This window comes from Carya illinoinensis, chromosome 8, assembly GCF_018687715.1.
Source record: "Carya illinoinensis cultivar Pawnee chromosome 8, C.illinoinensisPawnee_v1, whole genome shotgun sequence".
In the NCBI taxonomy this organism is placed as follows: Eukaryota; Viridiplantae; Streptophyta; class Magnoliopsida; order Fagales; family Juglandaceae; genus Carya; species Carya illinoinensis.
Genome location: NC_056759.1, coordinates 16,932,077 through 16,948,549, shown reverse-complemented (window position 1 = coordinate 16,948,549; position 16,473 = coordinate 16,932,077). Strand labels below are relative to the sequence as shown.

At 35.2% G+C, this 16,473-nt stretch overlaps 1 protein-coding gene, 1 long non-coding RNA gene and 1 other non-coding gene across 10 annotated transcripts in view; all 3 read left to right on the top strand.

Moving 5' to 3' along the window:
- The window catches only part of LOC122317834 (bifunctional 3-dehydroquinate dehydratase/shikimate dehydrogenase, chloroplastic-like), a 29,061-nt gene extending 16,131 nt beyond the window's left edge, over nucleotides 1-12,930 (top strand). For 4 of the 8 annotated variants that reach the window (XR_006244665.1, XR_006244667.1, XR_006244663.1 and 1 more), the window contains 2 exons: nucleotides 11,824-11,887; nucleotides 12,051-12,930. Coding sequence is in view for 2 of the 8 variants with exons in the window: in XM_043134873.1 (XP_042990807.1) it covers nucleotides 11,824-11,887; nucleotides 12,051-12,179 (193 nt within the window). In the remaining 6 variants the exon portion in view is untranslated. Of the gene's footprint in view, nucleotides 1-11,823 lie in introns of all 8 variants that reach the window. The other 4 variants (XR_006244664.1, XM_043134872.1, XR_006244666.1 and 1 more) reach the window with 2 other exon arrangements.
- Nucleotides 587-694, top strand: LOC122274831. Its single transcript, XR_006228374.1, has one exon. It is a non-coding gene; the product is annotated as a small nucleolar RNA R71 (small nucleolar RNA).
- Nucleotides 12,931-14,867: 1,937 nt separating the features above from the next.
- Nucleotides 14,868-15,402, top strand: LOC122317835. The gene is made up of 2 exons (XR_006244668.1): nucleotides 14,868-14,974; nucleotides 15,098-15,402. It is a non-coding gene; the product is annotated as an uncharacterized LOC122317835 (long non-coding RNA).
- The last annotated feature ends 1,071 nt before the right edge of the window (nucleotides 15,403-16,473 follow it).

Sequence of the window (16,473 nt, the reverse complement as noted above, 5' to 3'; positions counted from 1 at the left end):
ATCATCTAAGGGGCTCCTAGAAGGTGAAGGTGCATGATAGGATCTAGAGGGTTGTGCAGGTAGTTGGTTTTCAAACTTCTAGCTAAAATTGGGGTGATTGCGCCACCTCGAATTATAGGTATCAAAGAAAGGTGTAAAATGCTTCTTGTACATACCTAAGGCATTACATTGTTCCTCATACATCTCTCCCATCTTAGCAAATGTGGGACATTCTTGGATGAGGTGATCTACTCCGCCACACACAAAACATGGTCCAAAAGGCTCTACATGATTAGCCATGTGTGTTGGTTTTAAGTCCTTAATCTTTAACACCTCTAGCTCCCTAGTGAACATCTCAACCTTAGCATTTAGGTTATCCTCTTCCCTGAGATGGTAAATTCCATCACCATTTGGGTTTCCTGTAAGTTGTGACCTATTTGTACTAGGTTCAGTCCAAGTGCAAGCTTTTTCAGCAAGCTTATTGAGGTATTCTATGGTTTCATCAGGATCTTTCTGTAAGAACTCACCATTACACATTATCTCTATAAATTGGCACTCTCTAGATGTAAGTCCCTTATAAAAATAGCCCACTAAGTGCTAATTCTCATACCCATGGTGAGGACACATATTCAATAACTCCTTAAATCTCTCCCAAGATTGATACAAAGTCTCACTGTCATTTTATGCAAATGTGGAGATTTACCTTTTTAAAGCGTTGATCTTATGTTGGGGAAAGTATTTATTAAAGAAGACATGAGTCAACTCATACCATGACCCAATAGATCGTGATCTTAGCGAGTATAGCCAACTCTTAGCTCTATCATTAAAAGAGAAAGGAAAAAACTTAAATCTCACAATGTCACCAGTTGCATTTTGACTATGAAAAGTCGCAACTACTTCCTCAAATTCTCTAATGTGCAGAAATAGATTTTCATTTTTGAAACCATGAAAAGCACGGAGTAAGTGTATCATCCCTGTTTTAAAATCCACTTGGCGAGTGTTAGCTGGAAACATGATGCATGATGGTGTGACTATATGTGTAGGGTGGAAGTAATCTTGAAGGGTCCTAGTGGGTTGATCTCTGTATTCACTCATTTCTTCATAATTAGAAGAATTTTCAAATAAATGATTAGAAAAATTAGATTCTGTCTCTAACTCTAACATTAGTCTACAAGCAAACCGACCCAACGCTATACCTGTGCATGCAAGGTAGAGAAAAACATAACATTAAAAAAAACTACAAAAACAAAAAGAAAAGAAAAGAAAAATGCAGCAAGCTAAAAGAAGGAATGAAGTTATCGCCTTTATAAACTGCTGAAAGGAAAAACTATCTAGCAATTCTTCTACCGTCTCCCCGTCAATGGTGCTAAAATTTGATTATGCCTAAAGAATAACACGGTAGTTGTAGTACGGTTTTGGGATGTCGATTTTATAAGGAGACAAATTAAAAGAATAGCAGAAGGAACAAAGAAACTAAAAAAAATATTAAACAATTAATGGATAACAAAGATTAATTTTAAATGCAGAGTAAAGTGAAGCAAAGTGACTAACGGAAGAAGTACTCAAATTTGACGAACAGTAGAGTATCGGGAATCCCTTGTGCAAATCTGGTATTTTAATTATTCTTAATTCATTGAATAACTCAATTGGGACCTCAATTTCCAAAATTCTCAATTGGAAGGTATATAATTATAAATCAAAATTAAACCAAATGTAACCCTTTGAAAATCATTCACCGCTTTTAAAATACGTAAATTATTATTACTATTGAGAAAATCTAACGACGACAATATATTATGAAGCTATATTGCAGCATATAATTAAATCAATATAGATAAATAATTGATCAAAATATAATCAAAGAACTAATCCATTCAATAGAAAAAGCATGACTGAATCCATAAACAGAATAAATTTTATGATTATTCGGAGAAAAAAAATCAACAATAAATTGAAAATGATAAAACAAAAGCATTTTAGTAATTGATAATCAAATACATAAATTAAAAATAAATTAATAATACCATCTAATGTGCGAGTTCATCCTTAGTCCTACTTGAGAATTTAGTTACCAATAAATATAATAGACAACAAAACTTTTCAGAGAAAAATAAAGCAAACTGCGGCCATGGAAGTTATTTTTTTCTCTATTCAAATCTTCCTCTTATTCCTCTCCTCTCCTTCCATATCGTGCTAATAATATGCTTACATAGGATAGGAAAGAAACCTTAATGTCTTCATAATTCCCGCATAAACAAATGGTTTAAATTTTAGGACTCATCTTGATAGCCACGTATGTGCTTCAGGAGTTGGAATTTGGAAATCCTTATTTGAGAAAATTTTATAGCCCTTTAACATAGCTTTCTAACTCATGAAAAATCGCATCAATCCGATATGTGAGTGAAAAGTTACGAATAACATACTAAAATATGTCCAGGCTACTCCTAACCAATGTCGAACTTGGATTTCTTGTAATTTCCTTTTGTGATTTTTTTCTTTTTTTTTCTTGATCAAAATTGCTCTCAAACCTCATGGAAGTCCTCCTTTGAATGTGACTCAGTTTTGACTTGATCTTTTATAAACTCTGAAATTAAACATAAAATCTGCTTTGGAGTATGCCAAAGTAAATAGAAATTCAATTCAAGAATGCACATTAATTTCTATTATTTCTATTCACATTTTATCATTTTGATCCAATTCAAGAGTGCATATTAATAGTTGTATTAGTTCTAATACAACTCTCTAGTTAGGCATATTTATTTGTTGTTTATTGTGTTAATTCAATGTTACCTACAAAAGCTTGAAACTGGAATGGAAACAAAGAAGTGCAAAACTGGATGTAATGGAGAACAAACTAAACCAAATCTTAAAAAAGTACAATATTTTGCAAGCAACTGTCCAAAAAAATTTCGCTAATTAATTTACGGCGTCTTTCTACTGGCGTAACCGTTCGCCAGTACTAGAGGGTCGCTATTTCCATATTTCGACATTTGCGCAAATGCTGGTATTTGTAAATCTTATTAGCGGTGTTTGTATGCAATTTAGCGGCATTTCTTGAAACGCCGCCACAGTATCGACAGTAATACGAAACGCCACCAATTAATTGGCATTGACTAGCAGCGTTACCATAAATGCCGCTGCTACTACGTTGCTGACGCATCATATAAATTAGAGGCATTTATTTAAATGCCACTAATACTACGTTGGCAGCGGCATATTGAATTTGTTAATGGCGTTTATTTGACTGCCGCCACATTTTAAAATAGCGACATTACAGTAAATGATGTTAATAGAAATTTGCCGACGCATCATATAAATTGGTGGCAATAAATGCCACTAATAGTATATTGGCGGCGGTAAATTGAATAATTTAATGGCATTTATCTAAACACCGCCAATAGTACACTGCTGGCTTATCATATTATTTGGCGGCATTATTTAAATGCCACTAATAGTATTTTGACGAATTTATTAATGGCATTTATCAAAACGACACCAATTTTTAAAATAGCAGCATTAACATAAACGCCACCACATTACGTTGCCAGCGCATTATTAAAATTAGCGGCATTTATTTAAATGGCCCTAATAGTTTTTGCTGAATTTATTAACAGCATTTATCTAAACGAAGCCAACTTTTAAAATAGCGGCATTAACATAAATGCCGCCACATTACGTTACCAGCACGTTATATAATTAGCGACATTTATTTAAATGCTACTATTAATACGTTAGAGACAAATTGAATTTATTAAAGGCATTTATCTAAATGCTAGCATAAGTTTATTTTTCTGTATTGCGGCTTATTGTAAACTCCGCCACTAATTTTTTGCAGGCACTTTTTTTAAATTAACGACATAAATATAAACACCACTATATTAACGGAATTTATAATGCACCAATAATATGATATCCCACAATAAAAATATATATAATATATCAATTAATAATAAATATGATATACTGGGTCATTATTCATGTAATAAAAAAAATTAAATATCAAAGCACATGAAAGTTGATCTTCTTCATGAATAATTCTTCTTCTTCTTCACATTATGTTTGTCTTTAGCTTTAGGACCATTTCTTTCATGGGTAGTTCTTCACATTTATCCAATAGTTCTTAAAATTATTATGCAATCATTGAGCCTGGAAAAGATCAAAAAAGTTATACTAAATTAAGAGAGAGAGTAATATAAGTTAAAGGAATAAAGCGTAGCAGGTTATATATATAAATGGATGGTAATTTTCTTAGAATGCAATCAAGGTTATAACACTCTCAAAACCTGTAAAAGTCATACAGCACAATGTACTACTTATGAACCACATTGTGCAAACCTCTCATGTGAGTGAACTTGCATGCCTCATAAGTCTAAGAAATCTTGGATCTCATTTGTAAAAATACTATTTACTTGATTCATACAGGTAATTCCAATTAATCTTATCAGTCTAACCAACCCAAAAAAAAAAAAAGCAATACTCATGAAATCGTGTTTAACCAGACAAAATCTCTAAGTAAAATTAATCAACTATAAAAATAATTGTTTTAAGATGCTTTGCAAAATGCATCATAGAGCCATATATTTAATATCATACAATCATCAAGCTGGCCGAGAGCTTCTAATCTAGCTGAAAGCATTAAAGTCCATATTCAAACAATCGGGAAGATTAAAGTGATTTGCATGTGTATATATCCTACTTAAAATCCCAAAAAACAGAGCATACCTTGCTCACTTCGAGCTTTCAATACATTTTTCATTGCATAACGACATCTAAAAAATGTAAATCTGGTTAAGTACATAGAATCAGAGCAATTTTTATATATTTCAAAAAATAAATAAAGATTAAAAATCTACAAAGATCATATTAGTTCTCAATTGTAATACCTCCTAAGGAGATGATCAAGAAACATAAATGATGTAAAACCTATCTCAAACATTATAAAACCTAGCAGAGCCTTGTTAATATGTGCACTAGAAGGCTGTATAGATTTCCATCTAATCATATCCAAAATGTAAATTGTTTCAAGGATTAAGCATAAAATTTGTGGAAAAATAAAAATAACTTACCAAGGAATTTATGCAAATAATTCGACTTCATGTGAGTTGCAATACTTAAGGATAACAAAAACTAACATCCCTCAGCAGATGCCCTCGTCTAGGTTTTTCTTCTCAATTGAATAATTATTTCTGGCTTTAATGTTCTTTCTTCACCCTCCCCACCCTCTTTGTATGTGTTTAACATTCTAATCATGAGAAGTCCTAGATGGTCCAGTATGTACCTCTTCATTGATTTATTTGGTCCTACATCAGGTGTTAAATTTCCCAACTTTAAAGGTAAAAATATCACAAAGTTTAATAGCACTGCAAGATTATAAATGTACACTAGTGGTTTTCTTCATATCCCTAAAGAAAGATTTCATACATCGAAAAACTTGACCATCATTAGTGAAATATTTTAAGGTAAAAACGTGGACTGAATTGGACCACAGACTAAGGTAACTAAATTTTACTTAGTTTGCTTGCTCTCTTGGATTCACTTAAGGCATGCTAAAAAATGGATTTCCTAAAGAGACTTTAGGTGACACAAATTTCTAACCCTTTTGTCTCTGCATTCTTTGAAATGTTCTTTCTTATCTTTGTTCTCCTTGTTTGATTATTTTTGTACTCTTTGGAATTCACCCGTTTGTTCCGCTTTTGCAGCTTTACACTAAAAAAATAGAATCAGTACCAACAAGTTTCATTTATAACAGGGTCAGTACCAACAAGTTTCATAGCAGGGTTAGTACCAACAAGTTTTAGATATAGCAGCGTCAGTAGATCTACTGAAGCTACCAACTTGTTGGGCTTTGGATCCTATGATACAGATAGCCTCTTTTACAAGGATGAATTCATAAGAACATCAAACCAGAAAATTAAAATAAGTCAGTAAAGGAAATTATATGTTCATAATCAAAACTGATTGCACCAAAAAAGGAACAAACTTTACATTAATAATGACGGTCATGGAGCAAATAGTCAATATACATCTTTTTTTTATTTTTATAAAGAGTTGGGGTCACATGTCCAAGAGTGCCCATCCCTATATTATTAAAACTCACTTATGGCAGAGGAAAACCGTGGTTAAAAGTCCACACAAAAAAAAAAAAAAAAAAACAAAACCTCATTATTCCAAAAAAGAGACCAATACAATAACCAATGCACCCAAAACGCAGAAATGAAACTCATATCCTAAGACTTGGCAAACCCAGAGCATCCAACTGAATTAAACCACGAGCACGATGAGGCAACTCACAAGAGTTCCAATAGATACAGTCGGACCCCTCCTCCCCCTATCTAGCTAAAAAATCCGCAACTCTATTACATTCCCGAAATTGGTGTAAAACCAAGTATTGAGTACCAGTCAAAACCTGTACAACTTCCTCCCAATAATCCCACATGTACCACACCGTGCACATCTTCTCTCTAAGCCACTTAACCACCAACGTAGAATCACTTTCAATAACCAAGTTGACGAAGCCCAACTCTTTGCAAAGAGTTAGACCACCAATGAGCGCCCTTAGCTCCGCTTCATTATTGGTACCAACCCCATCTTTAGAAGAAAAGGCCGCCAAAAATTTGCCCCTCTCATCCCTAATAACCCCACTTCCCCCACAACTACCTGGGTTACCCCTACACGAACCATCTTCATTTAATTTCACCCATCCATCACTTGGCTTACTCCACGCTACAAGCTTCGGTATCCTCAGGACCACCTCTCTTACCAGTATGCCTAGTTCAAATAAAAGTTTACGGTCAAAGCTAGATAGAGCCTTGACTTTCAGCAACTTGGATGAGAAGACTAGCAGCCAATATTTGATCGAAGACCATATCACCTCCACCGAATCATACCTCCCTTGCATCCGAGCATCACACCTCCGTTTCCAAATCTCCAAAAAATCAACGTAGGCATGATCCCTATCAAAACACCATGCTTCTTCTTCTTTGCTCAAGTAAACCACATTTTACAACTCGCCCACCAGTCATCCAAAGCCATGCAAGGAACGCTGAGAAGACCTGATGCACGATGCCATACAGCAGACGCCAGCATCCCTATGCACAAGACATGATCCCGATCCTCCACCCCTCTACTGGGATAGTAGACACATTTTGAAGCCAAAGAGATACCGACCGACTGCACCCTCTCCTCAACAGGCAAGTAATTAAATCTAGCCTTCCACATACACACTGACATTTTTTTTGGAATAAGGTTGCACCAAATCCAGTCTAGGCCTTCTAACTTTGGCTGCGTAACCCTTATGACCTCCCATACCGTTTTGGTCATGAACTGTCCATCCACACTAGGACACCAAATTCGAGTATCACACCCCTCTCTTCTCCCAAGAACTTCTCGTATAATGTCATCACCCACATCAGTAGCTATTAAAGAATCCAGAAACTCCCAATCCCATCTCCCCTCCACCCAATAGTCTATTACCTCCAACCTTGGTTGATTGACAATGGGTACCTCTGCCGCAAGCACCCCTTGCGATAAGCAATGGTCAAACCAAAAAGAAACAGCTCCCTCCCGAACTTTAACTGCCATATGTTCCTTCACCATCGGCATTTCATTGCAAATAGACTTCCAAAACATGGAGCCCGAGTTCCTGCTAGTTGTTTCGAAAAAATGCCCTTCCTTTAAATACTTTGCTTTAAAAAATCTAGTCCACAAATTATCAAGTGATAATAAACGCCAAGCAAATTTCATGTGCAAAGCCTTTTGCACCTCCGCAAAAGGCTTTTGCCAACCAATCCCCCCTTCCATCGTAGGTGTGCATAATTTGGTCCACAACCTCCATTCCTCTATTTGTTCCATTCTCTTCTCCCTAAAAAAAGGAAGATAGAATTGAGTTTATTTTTGCCAAGACCAGCTTCGGCATCTGAATTACAGCAAGCAAATGAATAGGTAAACTTGCAAGAACATGCTTAATAAGGACTAGTCTCCCACCCTGAGAAAGTAACTTAAATTTCCACCCCGCCACTTTTTGCTAATCTTCATGATTAATGGTTCCACTATCCTTGTAGTCATTCTACCAACAACCAACGGCACACCTAGGTAGCAAGTTGGAAAAGTACCTTCCACAAAACCCATGAGACGTAATAGAGACATCCACCTAGCCACTGAACATTTCTTTGAAAGGATAATGCCGACTTTTCCTTATTAATTTTTTGACCCGACCAAATCTCATATTTTTTTAACGTAGCTTGAAGCATCCTCAAAGACTTCTTCTCACCACTAGTAAAAGTCAATAAGTCATCCGTATATAACAAATGGGAGATTAAAGGGGCCCCCCGAGGATGTGAAAAACTCCCAATGCTTCCCTGCTGGAATTCCTTCTTCAATAAACGGGAAAGTACCTCTTCCTTGATTAAAAACAAATATGGCGATATAGGGTCCCCTTGGCGCAAGCCACGCCTGGGCTGGAAAAAACCTTTAAAGGTCCCGTTCATCATAATAGAGAACCACGGGGATTGAATGCAGACCTTGATCAAGTCGCAAAATTTTTCTGAGAAGCCAAAGCTCTTCAAAACATTGAGTAAAAAACTCCAGTCCACCCGCTCATAGGCCTTGGCCATGTCAATCTTCAACAAAACATTCCCACCCATAGTCTTCTTATTGATTGCTTTCACCATCTCCTGAGCCAAGGTAATATTTTCAAAGATACTCCTTCCCGGGACGAAAGCACCTTGCTCATGAGAAATTAGCCGGTGGAGAAGCGACGTCATCCGTCTGACTAAGATTTTTGAAAAAATCTTATAGGCCACGGAACATAAACTGATAGGCCAAAACTTGTCAAAAGACTTTGGATCCTGCACTTTAGGGATTAGCACAATAAAAGATGAGGAATAAAACCTGGGTAAATCCTGCCCAGAAAAGAAATCCCCCGCAGCCACGATTTTTTAATAAGTAATAAGAGATTTTATTCTCAAGAATAGGCATACGCCCAAGTACACAAGACGTATACAAGTTGAATATCTCATTCGCTTTCTCCATAATCTAATATCAGTTAGTTTAATAATTTTGTTTTGGTATTTTCCTAATTTCAATTGCTAATTTGAATCATTAATGTGCACCTGAAGCAAATTATCTAGGTTCAAATTTAACAGTGAATTATATATATATATATATATATATATCTCCTAACTAATTCAAACAGATATGTTAATTTGTTTTTATTCTGGACTGTTTGTGTGATTTCATATACACTGAGTTTTTGCCGTTTGGTGCATATATGGATAGAAATTTACAGAGCAACATGCTGATAATAAAAATTGTATCTACATTTGTCTTAAGAATATTTTATTCCTGACTGAAGTTTGGAATCTATCATCGTTATCGAGCTCTTTCCCCTTTGAATATTTGCAGTTATACAGTTACTAAACAGTTCAATGTTAAGTTGCATCATCCTGTACTTAATAACTTCCATGCCTCAACTTTCTTTTAGAGTCCAATATTTTATTGGTATTTTCTTTATTCTGAAAAAGGGATCCATTTATTCCCAGTAACTTGTTATGAATGGAGACAAAATGCACCATTTGGTGCTTTGGTTTATTAGGCACCGTTTGGTGCTTTGTTTTATTAGGCACCCACCCCTTAATTTCTGCAGCAGATTGCTGCACCGTAAGTGGCCTGCTCTCCTATAAATAGGAGAGCTTAATTGTGCAGAAGTCGGTGTGGAGGAGAAAGAAAGAGAGAAAGAGAGTGGGTGAGTAGAGAGATTTTACAGAGAGAGACTTTTGTAAAAATTGTTTCATAGTGAAGTTACAGCAGCTGTGGACGTAGGCAATTGCCGAACCACGTTAAATTTTGTCTCTCATTTTATTTAAAATCATAACTCTCTTGGCTGGTTGGGAATTTCATTAAACTGTTGATACAATAAGTTGTTTACCGATTGTTGTGAAACACCTAATGACATTTGTGAAGTTTTTAAAGAATTTTCTTTTGGACTAAATCTGTGTACACACTTTTCCAAGCTTTGCATTTGAAATGTTGTGAATTGAAGCCATGGTTTAGTTGTATGGATTTCGTAAATGCTTAAGTTAGATGTTTGTGTCTGATTTTTTGCAGAATAATTAAAGAGAAGTAAAATATGAACAAAATATGAGCACCGTCTTTTCATCAAAATCTACGGTATAACTTTCTAGGTATTTACCAATATTGATATTCTTGTTACTGATGAAGTTTGACTTCATCTAAATAATTCTGTTTGTTTGTTTTTTATTTTTTATTTTTCCCGTTTGTTATTATACAAGAAGTTGCAGCCTTAGAAAATTACAAACAGAGAATGAGAAAGAGCCAAAAAAAGAAACAGAAAAAAAGTTGAATCTTACGGGTAAGGTTGTTGTGTCTAAATTCAACAAGGTGACTTACTGCTGGGAGAAACTAAAAGACACGAATGGAAGTAAAATCTGGTGCTACCTCCAACTTGAGTTGAAATTGGTCGCAATGGTTGCCATGACTATAAACAGATAAGAGTTTAGTTTGGGTTGTTTAGCAGTTCATGTCTTTGATATAGACGATTCTTGGTTGCTGTTATGGTCGACAAACAACAACTTCGTAGTGGCTTATCGTAAGATTTGGACGTGGTAGCTTCTATCTGAAGGCAACAAACGTGAAAGTATTCTACATTTAGAATTTCTTTTGTTTTGTTATAGTTCATTAAAATCTGTTCGCTAATTACAGATTTTGTTTTTTAGGTTATCATTCTAAAATTAGATAAGAATTTGCTTTGAAAAATTCCACAGACACGTCATGTTTCTTTGACACTTTGTGAAGTATCATTTCCTTGACTATCAGATTGACTCTCTATGGATGATTTTTTGAATCTTCGGGATCATTAAATTAAGTATATGTAAAGACACAGAATTGGAAGTATTGATTTGGATATTACCTGGAGAAATTCAGTAGGCATTAGAATGGAATGTTAGAACTAAATGTTTAACTTTTGATGCAATTACTTTTTGAGTTTTAAGTTTCAATGTTTCTAAAAGTGACATTGAAAACATTTCACAAACTGAAAGAATTCTCTGATTTTTGCTGTAATGAATTGTTGTGTCAATAAAATCAGTTCAATGATTACAAGTTTTATTTCATAGGTTATCGATCTAAAGTAAACTTTTACTTTAGAAGTTTTATGCTTAAGAATCATGAACATTGACATGTAGTACTTCTTCCTACAAAATGAAAATTTATCTTCTCCTCAACTAGGCCGAAAACGTGCCTTGCACGTTGCACTACTACTAGTATATATATATATATATCTTAAATGTTACCATCTTACAACTATTCATAATATATACTTCACACAAGCATGCAATGCAGGAAAAATCGCTTTGAACACATCTGAAAATTCTATTATAATCCAAAAACCTACTCATACAATATCCATATATTACTATCACTTAATTAAACTAACACAATCACATCACATTATACTTTATGGCGATATTAGAGTGCTAACATTATACTTTACCTTCAATAATTGAGTACTGTTTGAGTGGATCTATAGAGTATTATTATATTTTTGTATGATGTGTTATTGGTCTACTTTCTTCAAGATCACAGCTTCGATAATTTCTTCTCTTCCAGTGGCCAAGGTTTTTGGAGGGTTGGGCCGTTTATTAGAGTGATGGGGTTTTTGTAGCTTATTTGCTTACTTGATGGTGTTTTTGTTAGAAGTTGTTCTAATGGTTTCGCTTTTATATATTAGAATATTGCTAGACAATTTTCTGTCTGAAAGATTTTAGAATATATAATAACTCTATACTTGGAAGCACGAGAATCCTTAAACTCTTTTTCTAACTGCAGTTGTACAATTCCTCAAAAGGAGGCTGCTCTAAAGTGCTGTGATGAAGTCGATACAGTTGCAAAGGTTTTGAAAATTCTTTTCATGTTTTAGTTCTTGTGTGATTTCCAAGCCCAAATTCTCTGGCATCAATAAATTAAATAAGAGTATTTGGGGATTCCTTAGCTTTATTTGTTGTTTTCCCTATAATCAATGGTGTGAATTGTCACACCCTAATAATATTTAGCAGTCAATAGGAGCTGTGAATTGCATTATAAGGAGATCTACTGACGGGAAGTTAATTGGCCACAATACTGACTATGTTGGTGCAATTTCTGCCATTGAAGATGGACTAAGAGGTATCTATCATGTTGTATGATCAAAGAAAATATGAGTTAAAATGCATATGGTTATGCTAAGCAAACCGTTGCATGCTATATGGTTTTATGAAAATCTGCTGTTGGTCGACCGTGTGTAGTGGCTTCCAAATTCGAGTTCTCATTTATTTTCCTCTGATGCTTGTTTAGTTGGTTGGGGCTGCCGAGTAGAGGAAAGGTGGATAGAGTAAAATATCGTGCAACCATAGCTTGAGGAGGTGAAAGAGAATTTTCTGCCCTGTTTTCATTTCAGCTATGTAGCTTTGGGGGAAAAAAATCTGTTATGGCTATTCATTGCCTTTTCTTGAGTTTGAATCATGTTTTGACTATGTTTTTTATTTATATGTGTTAAACTAGTGGAGATGAGAATGTATTTTTTTAACAATTTTCTTCAAGATTAATAGCCTAAGTAAGCAACCAAGGATTTTATTCAAACTAGTAGGTTCGATTAGAATTTTCTAGTTTGCCGAGAGCTCCTCTTGCTGTTTATGCTATGCTTTCACAAAAAAATTATGTTTCTTCTCAAGTTTTCTTCAACTCTAGTATGCTCGGTTTATGTAGTTGAGGTTGTGGTTAAATGTGGGATGTTTAAGAGCATGAATGTACTGAAGCTGCTAGATGTCCATGGTAGTGCAGAAAATTCTGCTATGCACACTGTTTTGGGGCTTCAACCAGTCCATTTCATCCCCATTTTTCATTTTCATCTTTTGCTCAACCAAAGTTATTTGTTTGTCAATAAACAATATACATGTAGAGATGTCCGTATGCAGTGTGCTTGTGGGTCTTTAATTTAAAATATTTTTTGATAAGTTTTTTTAAAAACCAATTTAGCCAACATGGGGTGATTGAATTTAACTACAATATATAAACAATAAATTGCTTGTTTATTGTTATAGGTGTCTACGGGTAAGTGCATGTGCTCTTATTTACCTTTTTTTACACCTCTACTAAATTTTTGCTTCTCTTTGGTTTGCTTGGCGTATGCAACTTAGGATCTGGCCTGTGCTCATTGTCTCTAGCTCATTGACTTACAAGTCCTCTTAACATAAAGTTGTGTTTGTGGGTTTAACTTTTATGGAAAGACATATTTTTTAAATCTGCTTAAATGCCTGTCAAAAGAAAAAAGTAGATCTGCTGGGATTTTGGTCTATCAATTATTTAATTCGATTGTGACATGTCAAGGTTTGGTGTATAATACCCAGCCGGTGCCTTGACCAATAACATTAATTATCTAGGATTAAATGAGACTGATTTATTTATATTCAGGCTAAGACTAGAATTATATAATTCGATAGTTTGCTTTTATTTCTACATGTTGTTAATGACCTTGTTCTGCATTGTATTGTGTTTGGCTGCATTGAATCTTATGGCCTCCTACTGCTAGCCCCAAGTTATACCCAAAGCCAATAATAGCTAACTATCTTGATATTTGATTCCATTTGAATAGTATTTACCTTTGCTTTATGTTTTTTTTGGTTTGCTTGTGCATGCAGAAATTTGTTCTCAAAGTTAACATCCATTGTGATGGATGTAAGTAGAAAGTGAAGAAAATCTTGCAAAAAAATTGATGGTACAAAATTCTGAATATCTTGGTACCAAAATTGGGTGAAATTAAATAGAACTTATTGCCTTTTTCTATTTTTTTAAAATGGTTAATAGCCCCAAGATTAATGAATCTGAAAATATCAGTATTTTCTCTAAGTCATGAAGATTAGCTGGTTTAAAGCCACATACAGCGTGAGTAACAAGATCTGCATGGCAAGATTTTCTTCTTTTTTAAAAGCAAGCTCATGAGTAATTCCAAAGTTGTGTATTTATTAGCACCTCTTGAGTGGTTTGGGATGACATAATCACTTTTTCTGTGCAGCACACCTATAGAGAAGGTAACTCTCTGTTGAGGTACAGAATGCTTGAAGGGTCTCGTCCCTAAAATCTCTATTGAAGAAAGATGTATTTTCCTGGGTAAAATGAAATTGGATTCATGTAGCAAGCAATAGGTTTCCCTGTTGTTATTCAGAGATTTAAACCAATCTTGTTCCCATTGGTTTATTGTACTATATAAGCTAATTTCTTCTGCTTTGGTAGTCGTTTCAAAGAAATTGAAGCAAGTGGTTGACAACTTTTAAACAAAGAGAGTTTGTGCCTCAAATCAGAGCCCTTTCTTCTTCTCTAGTTAACCAAAGAATCTTCTGATTCATCAGAACTTCCTATATTTTTGTACATTGCAGTCGCCTAAGAAAATTTGCCTTTCTCATGCTATATCTTCTTTTCTTGAATGGCAAAAAATTGTGAAGTTGCAGTGTATAATGTTAGAACTGATTGCTTAAAGCTTTTTTCTTTTGGAGTTTAGGTGAAGAATTTCAGAGCTGATGAGCTGATGGAGTTCTACAAAGTGAGTCTTAGATTAAGATATTGGTGATTGCACCTACATTGCTTGTGCACAATTCGTAAGAGCTTCTATATTTTACTTTATATTGGTTGTGGAGATGTTAGAATATAAATTGTTAAAAAATTGTTGTGCACATGTTCCTCTGTTGTAATCGATTAACAGGTATTAAATTATATTGTGCTCTGCATAATATATATAGCTTGCTGCTGGCATCTTATATTCTCAACTGAGTCAACTACTGCATCAGAAACACACTTATAGTCTTGGATTTATTAGGACATAGCAAGAATTTAATGGGTAGTGCACCACATTTAAAGTCTATGACACTAAAGATTTTGGAATAAGGGTATTGGGAGGTGACATTATGTCCATACCCGGCCTCTACAGATATGTTCAGGTGCTGCACTAGTAAGTCCTCTACCAGGCGTTGTTATTTTTTCAAATGACTTTCTAAAATTGGATCTTAGGCAGATAACTTGTGCAAAATCAGGGTATGACTATGGATTAACCAAATTTTCAATGTGCTTGCAGGAGACTATTGCTGAGTATAAGACCATTTTTCTAACTATTGCTCCCATGCCACATATACTTAGAGTTGCACAAACTCATTTACCTTAATACTGCTGTTATTTAGAATTTCTACTAATTAAAAGGTTAAATGGACAGAAAAAAAAGGTTATCACAGGGGAATGGAAAACTATTGTGTGGTTCATCAATCTAAATCCTTAATGATAACTTTTTGCAGATGACTTCACAAAGGATAGTGTGCATTGTGCATGTTTATGCATTCTATATTAGTCCAAGGCATACAGTTTTGCAGATGACTTCACAATTCATGATCTTCTAACACAAGTGAAAAAAATTACTACTGACAACTTCAGTAGAAAATCGCTAGAAATAAGTCTAAAATCACCACAATTATCCTATTTATGTGATTTCTATGTGTTGGAAAAACAATTCAACTACGACGAAGACAACAGATCGCTGCCTTAGATCACGCATTATTTTGGTGATTTCTACATCTACTACAATGATTTATATCACTGTAATTGACATTTTACAACGATTTATCTATAAACGGATCACACCATTCCCAACGATTTATCTATAAATGCCTCTCTCTCTCTCTCTCTCTCTCTCTCTCTCTCTCTCTCTCTCTCTCTCTCTCTCTCTCTCTCTCCTCTAATTTTTGTTTCACTGCCACCCATTCCATTCTCATCCTCTCCATTCGACAGTAGCTCTATCCCTTGCTTTCGTCACATCTCACCACGCTGATAGGTACATGTTGAAAAACCCCCCAAGTGTGAAAGGTCACTTGAGATTGCAGCCACCCACTAATCCACCAAAATTTTCTAGCAGCAAATGTTGACCAAAATTGCTGCACCGATTGAAGGCTTCCTCTTGGTCAATAAGTGTGGGAGTTTTGTCTCCCATGGCTTCTCCTATAAAAAGAGATCATTTGCTGAAAATTAAATTTATCCTCACTGCGGTGAGAGATCAAGGCAGAGGGCTGGGGGAAATTTAGGTTCTGGGGAAACCCAGAACAGATGCCATTTGAGAGATAGGGGGTTGTTTATGAGTGTTTGTAATTTTGTACAAACATATTGAAAATACTGAGTTTTCACTTCAGTGGACGTAGGCAAGTTGTCAAACCACTTAAATATTGCCCCTCTATCATCTTGTGTCATTTTTGGACAGGCCAGAGGCGCGCAACAATTGGTATCAGAGCTCTGGTTCGAGCTGTCCGAAAATTCAAGTTGGTCAAAATCAATTTTTGACAACTCCAGGATGTTCCTCGCGTAGAGACGAATCCGTTTCCGCAAACGGAATCGAAAATGGAGGTCGGAGGAGCTCACACGTGCCTCTAGAAGATCAGCGTGTGCATCTGCTGCAACTCACGCGCCCCA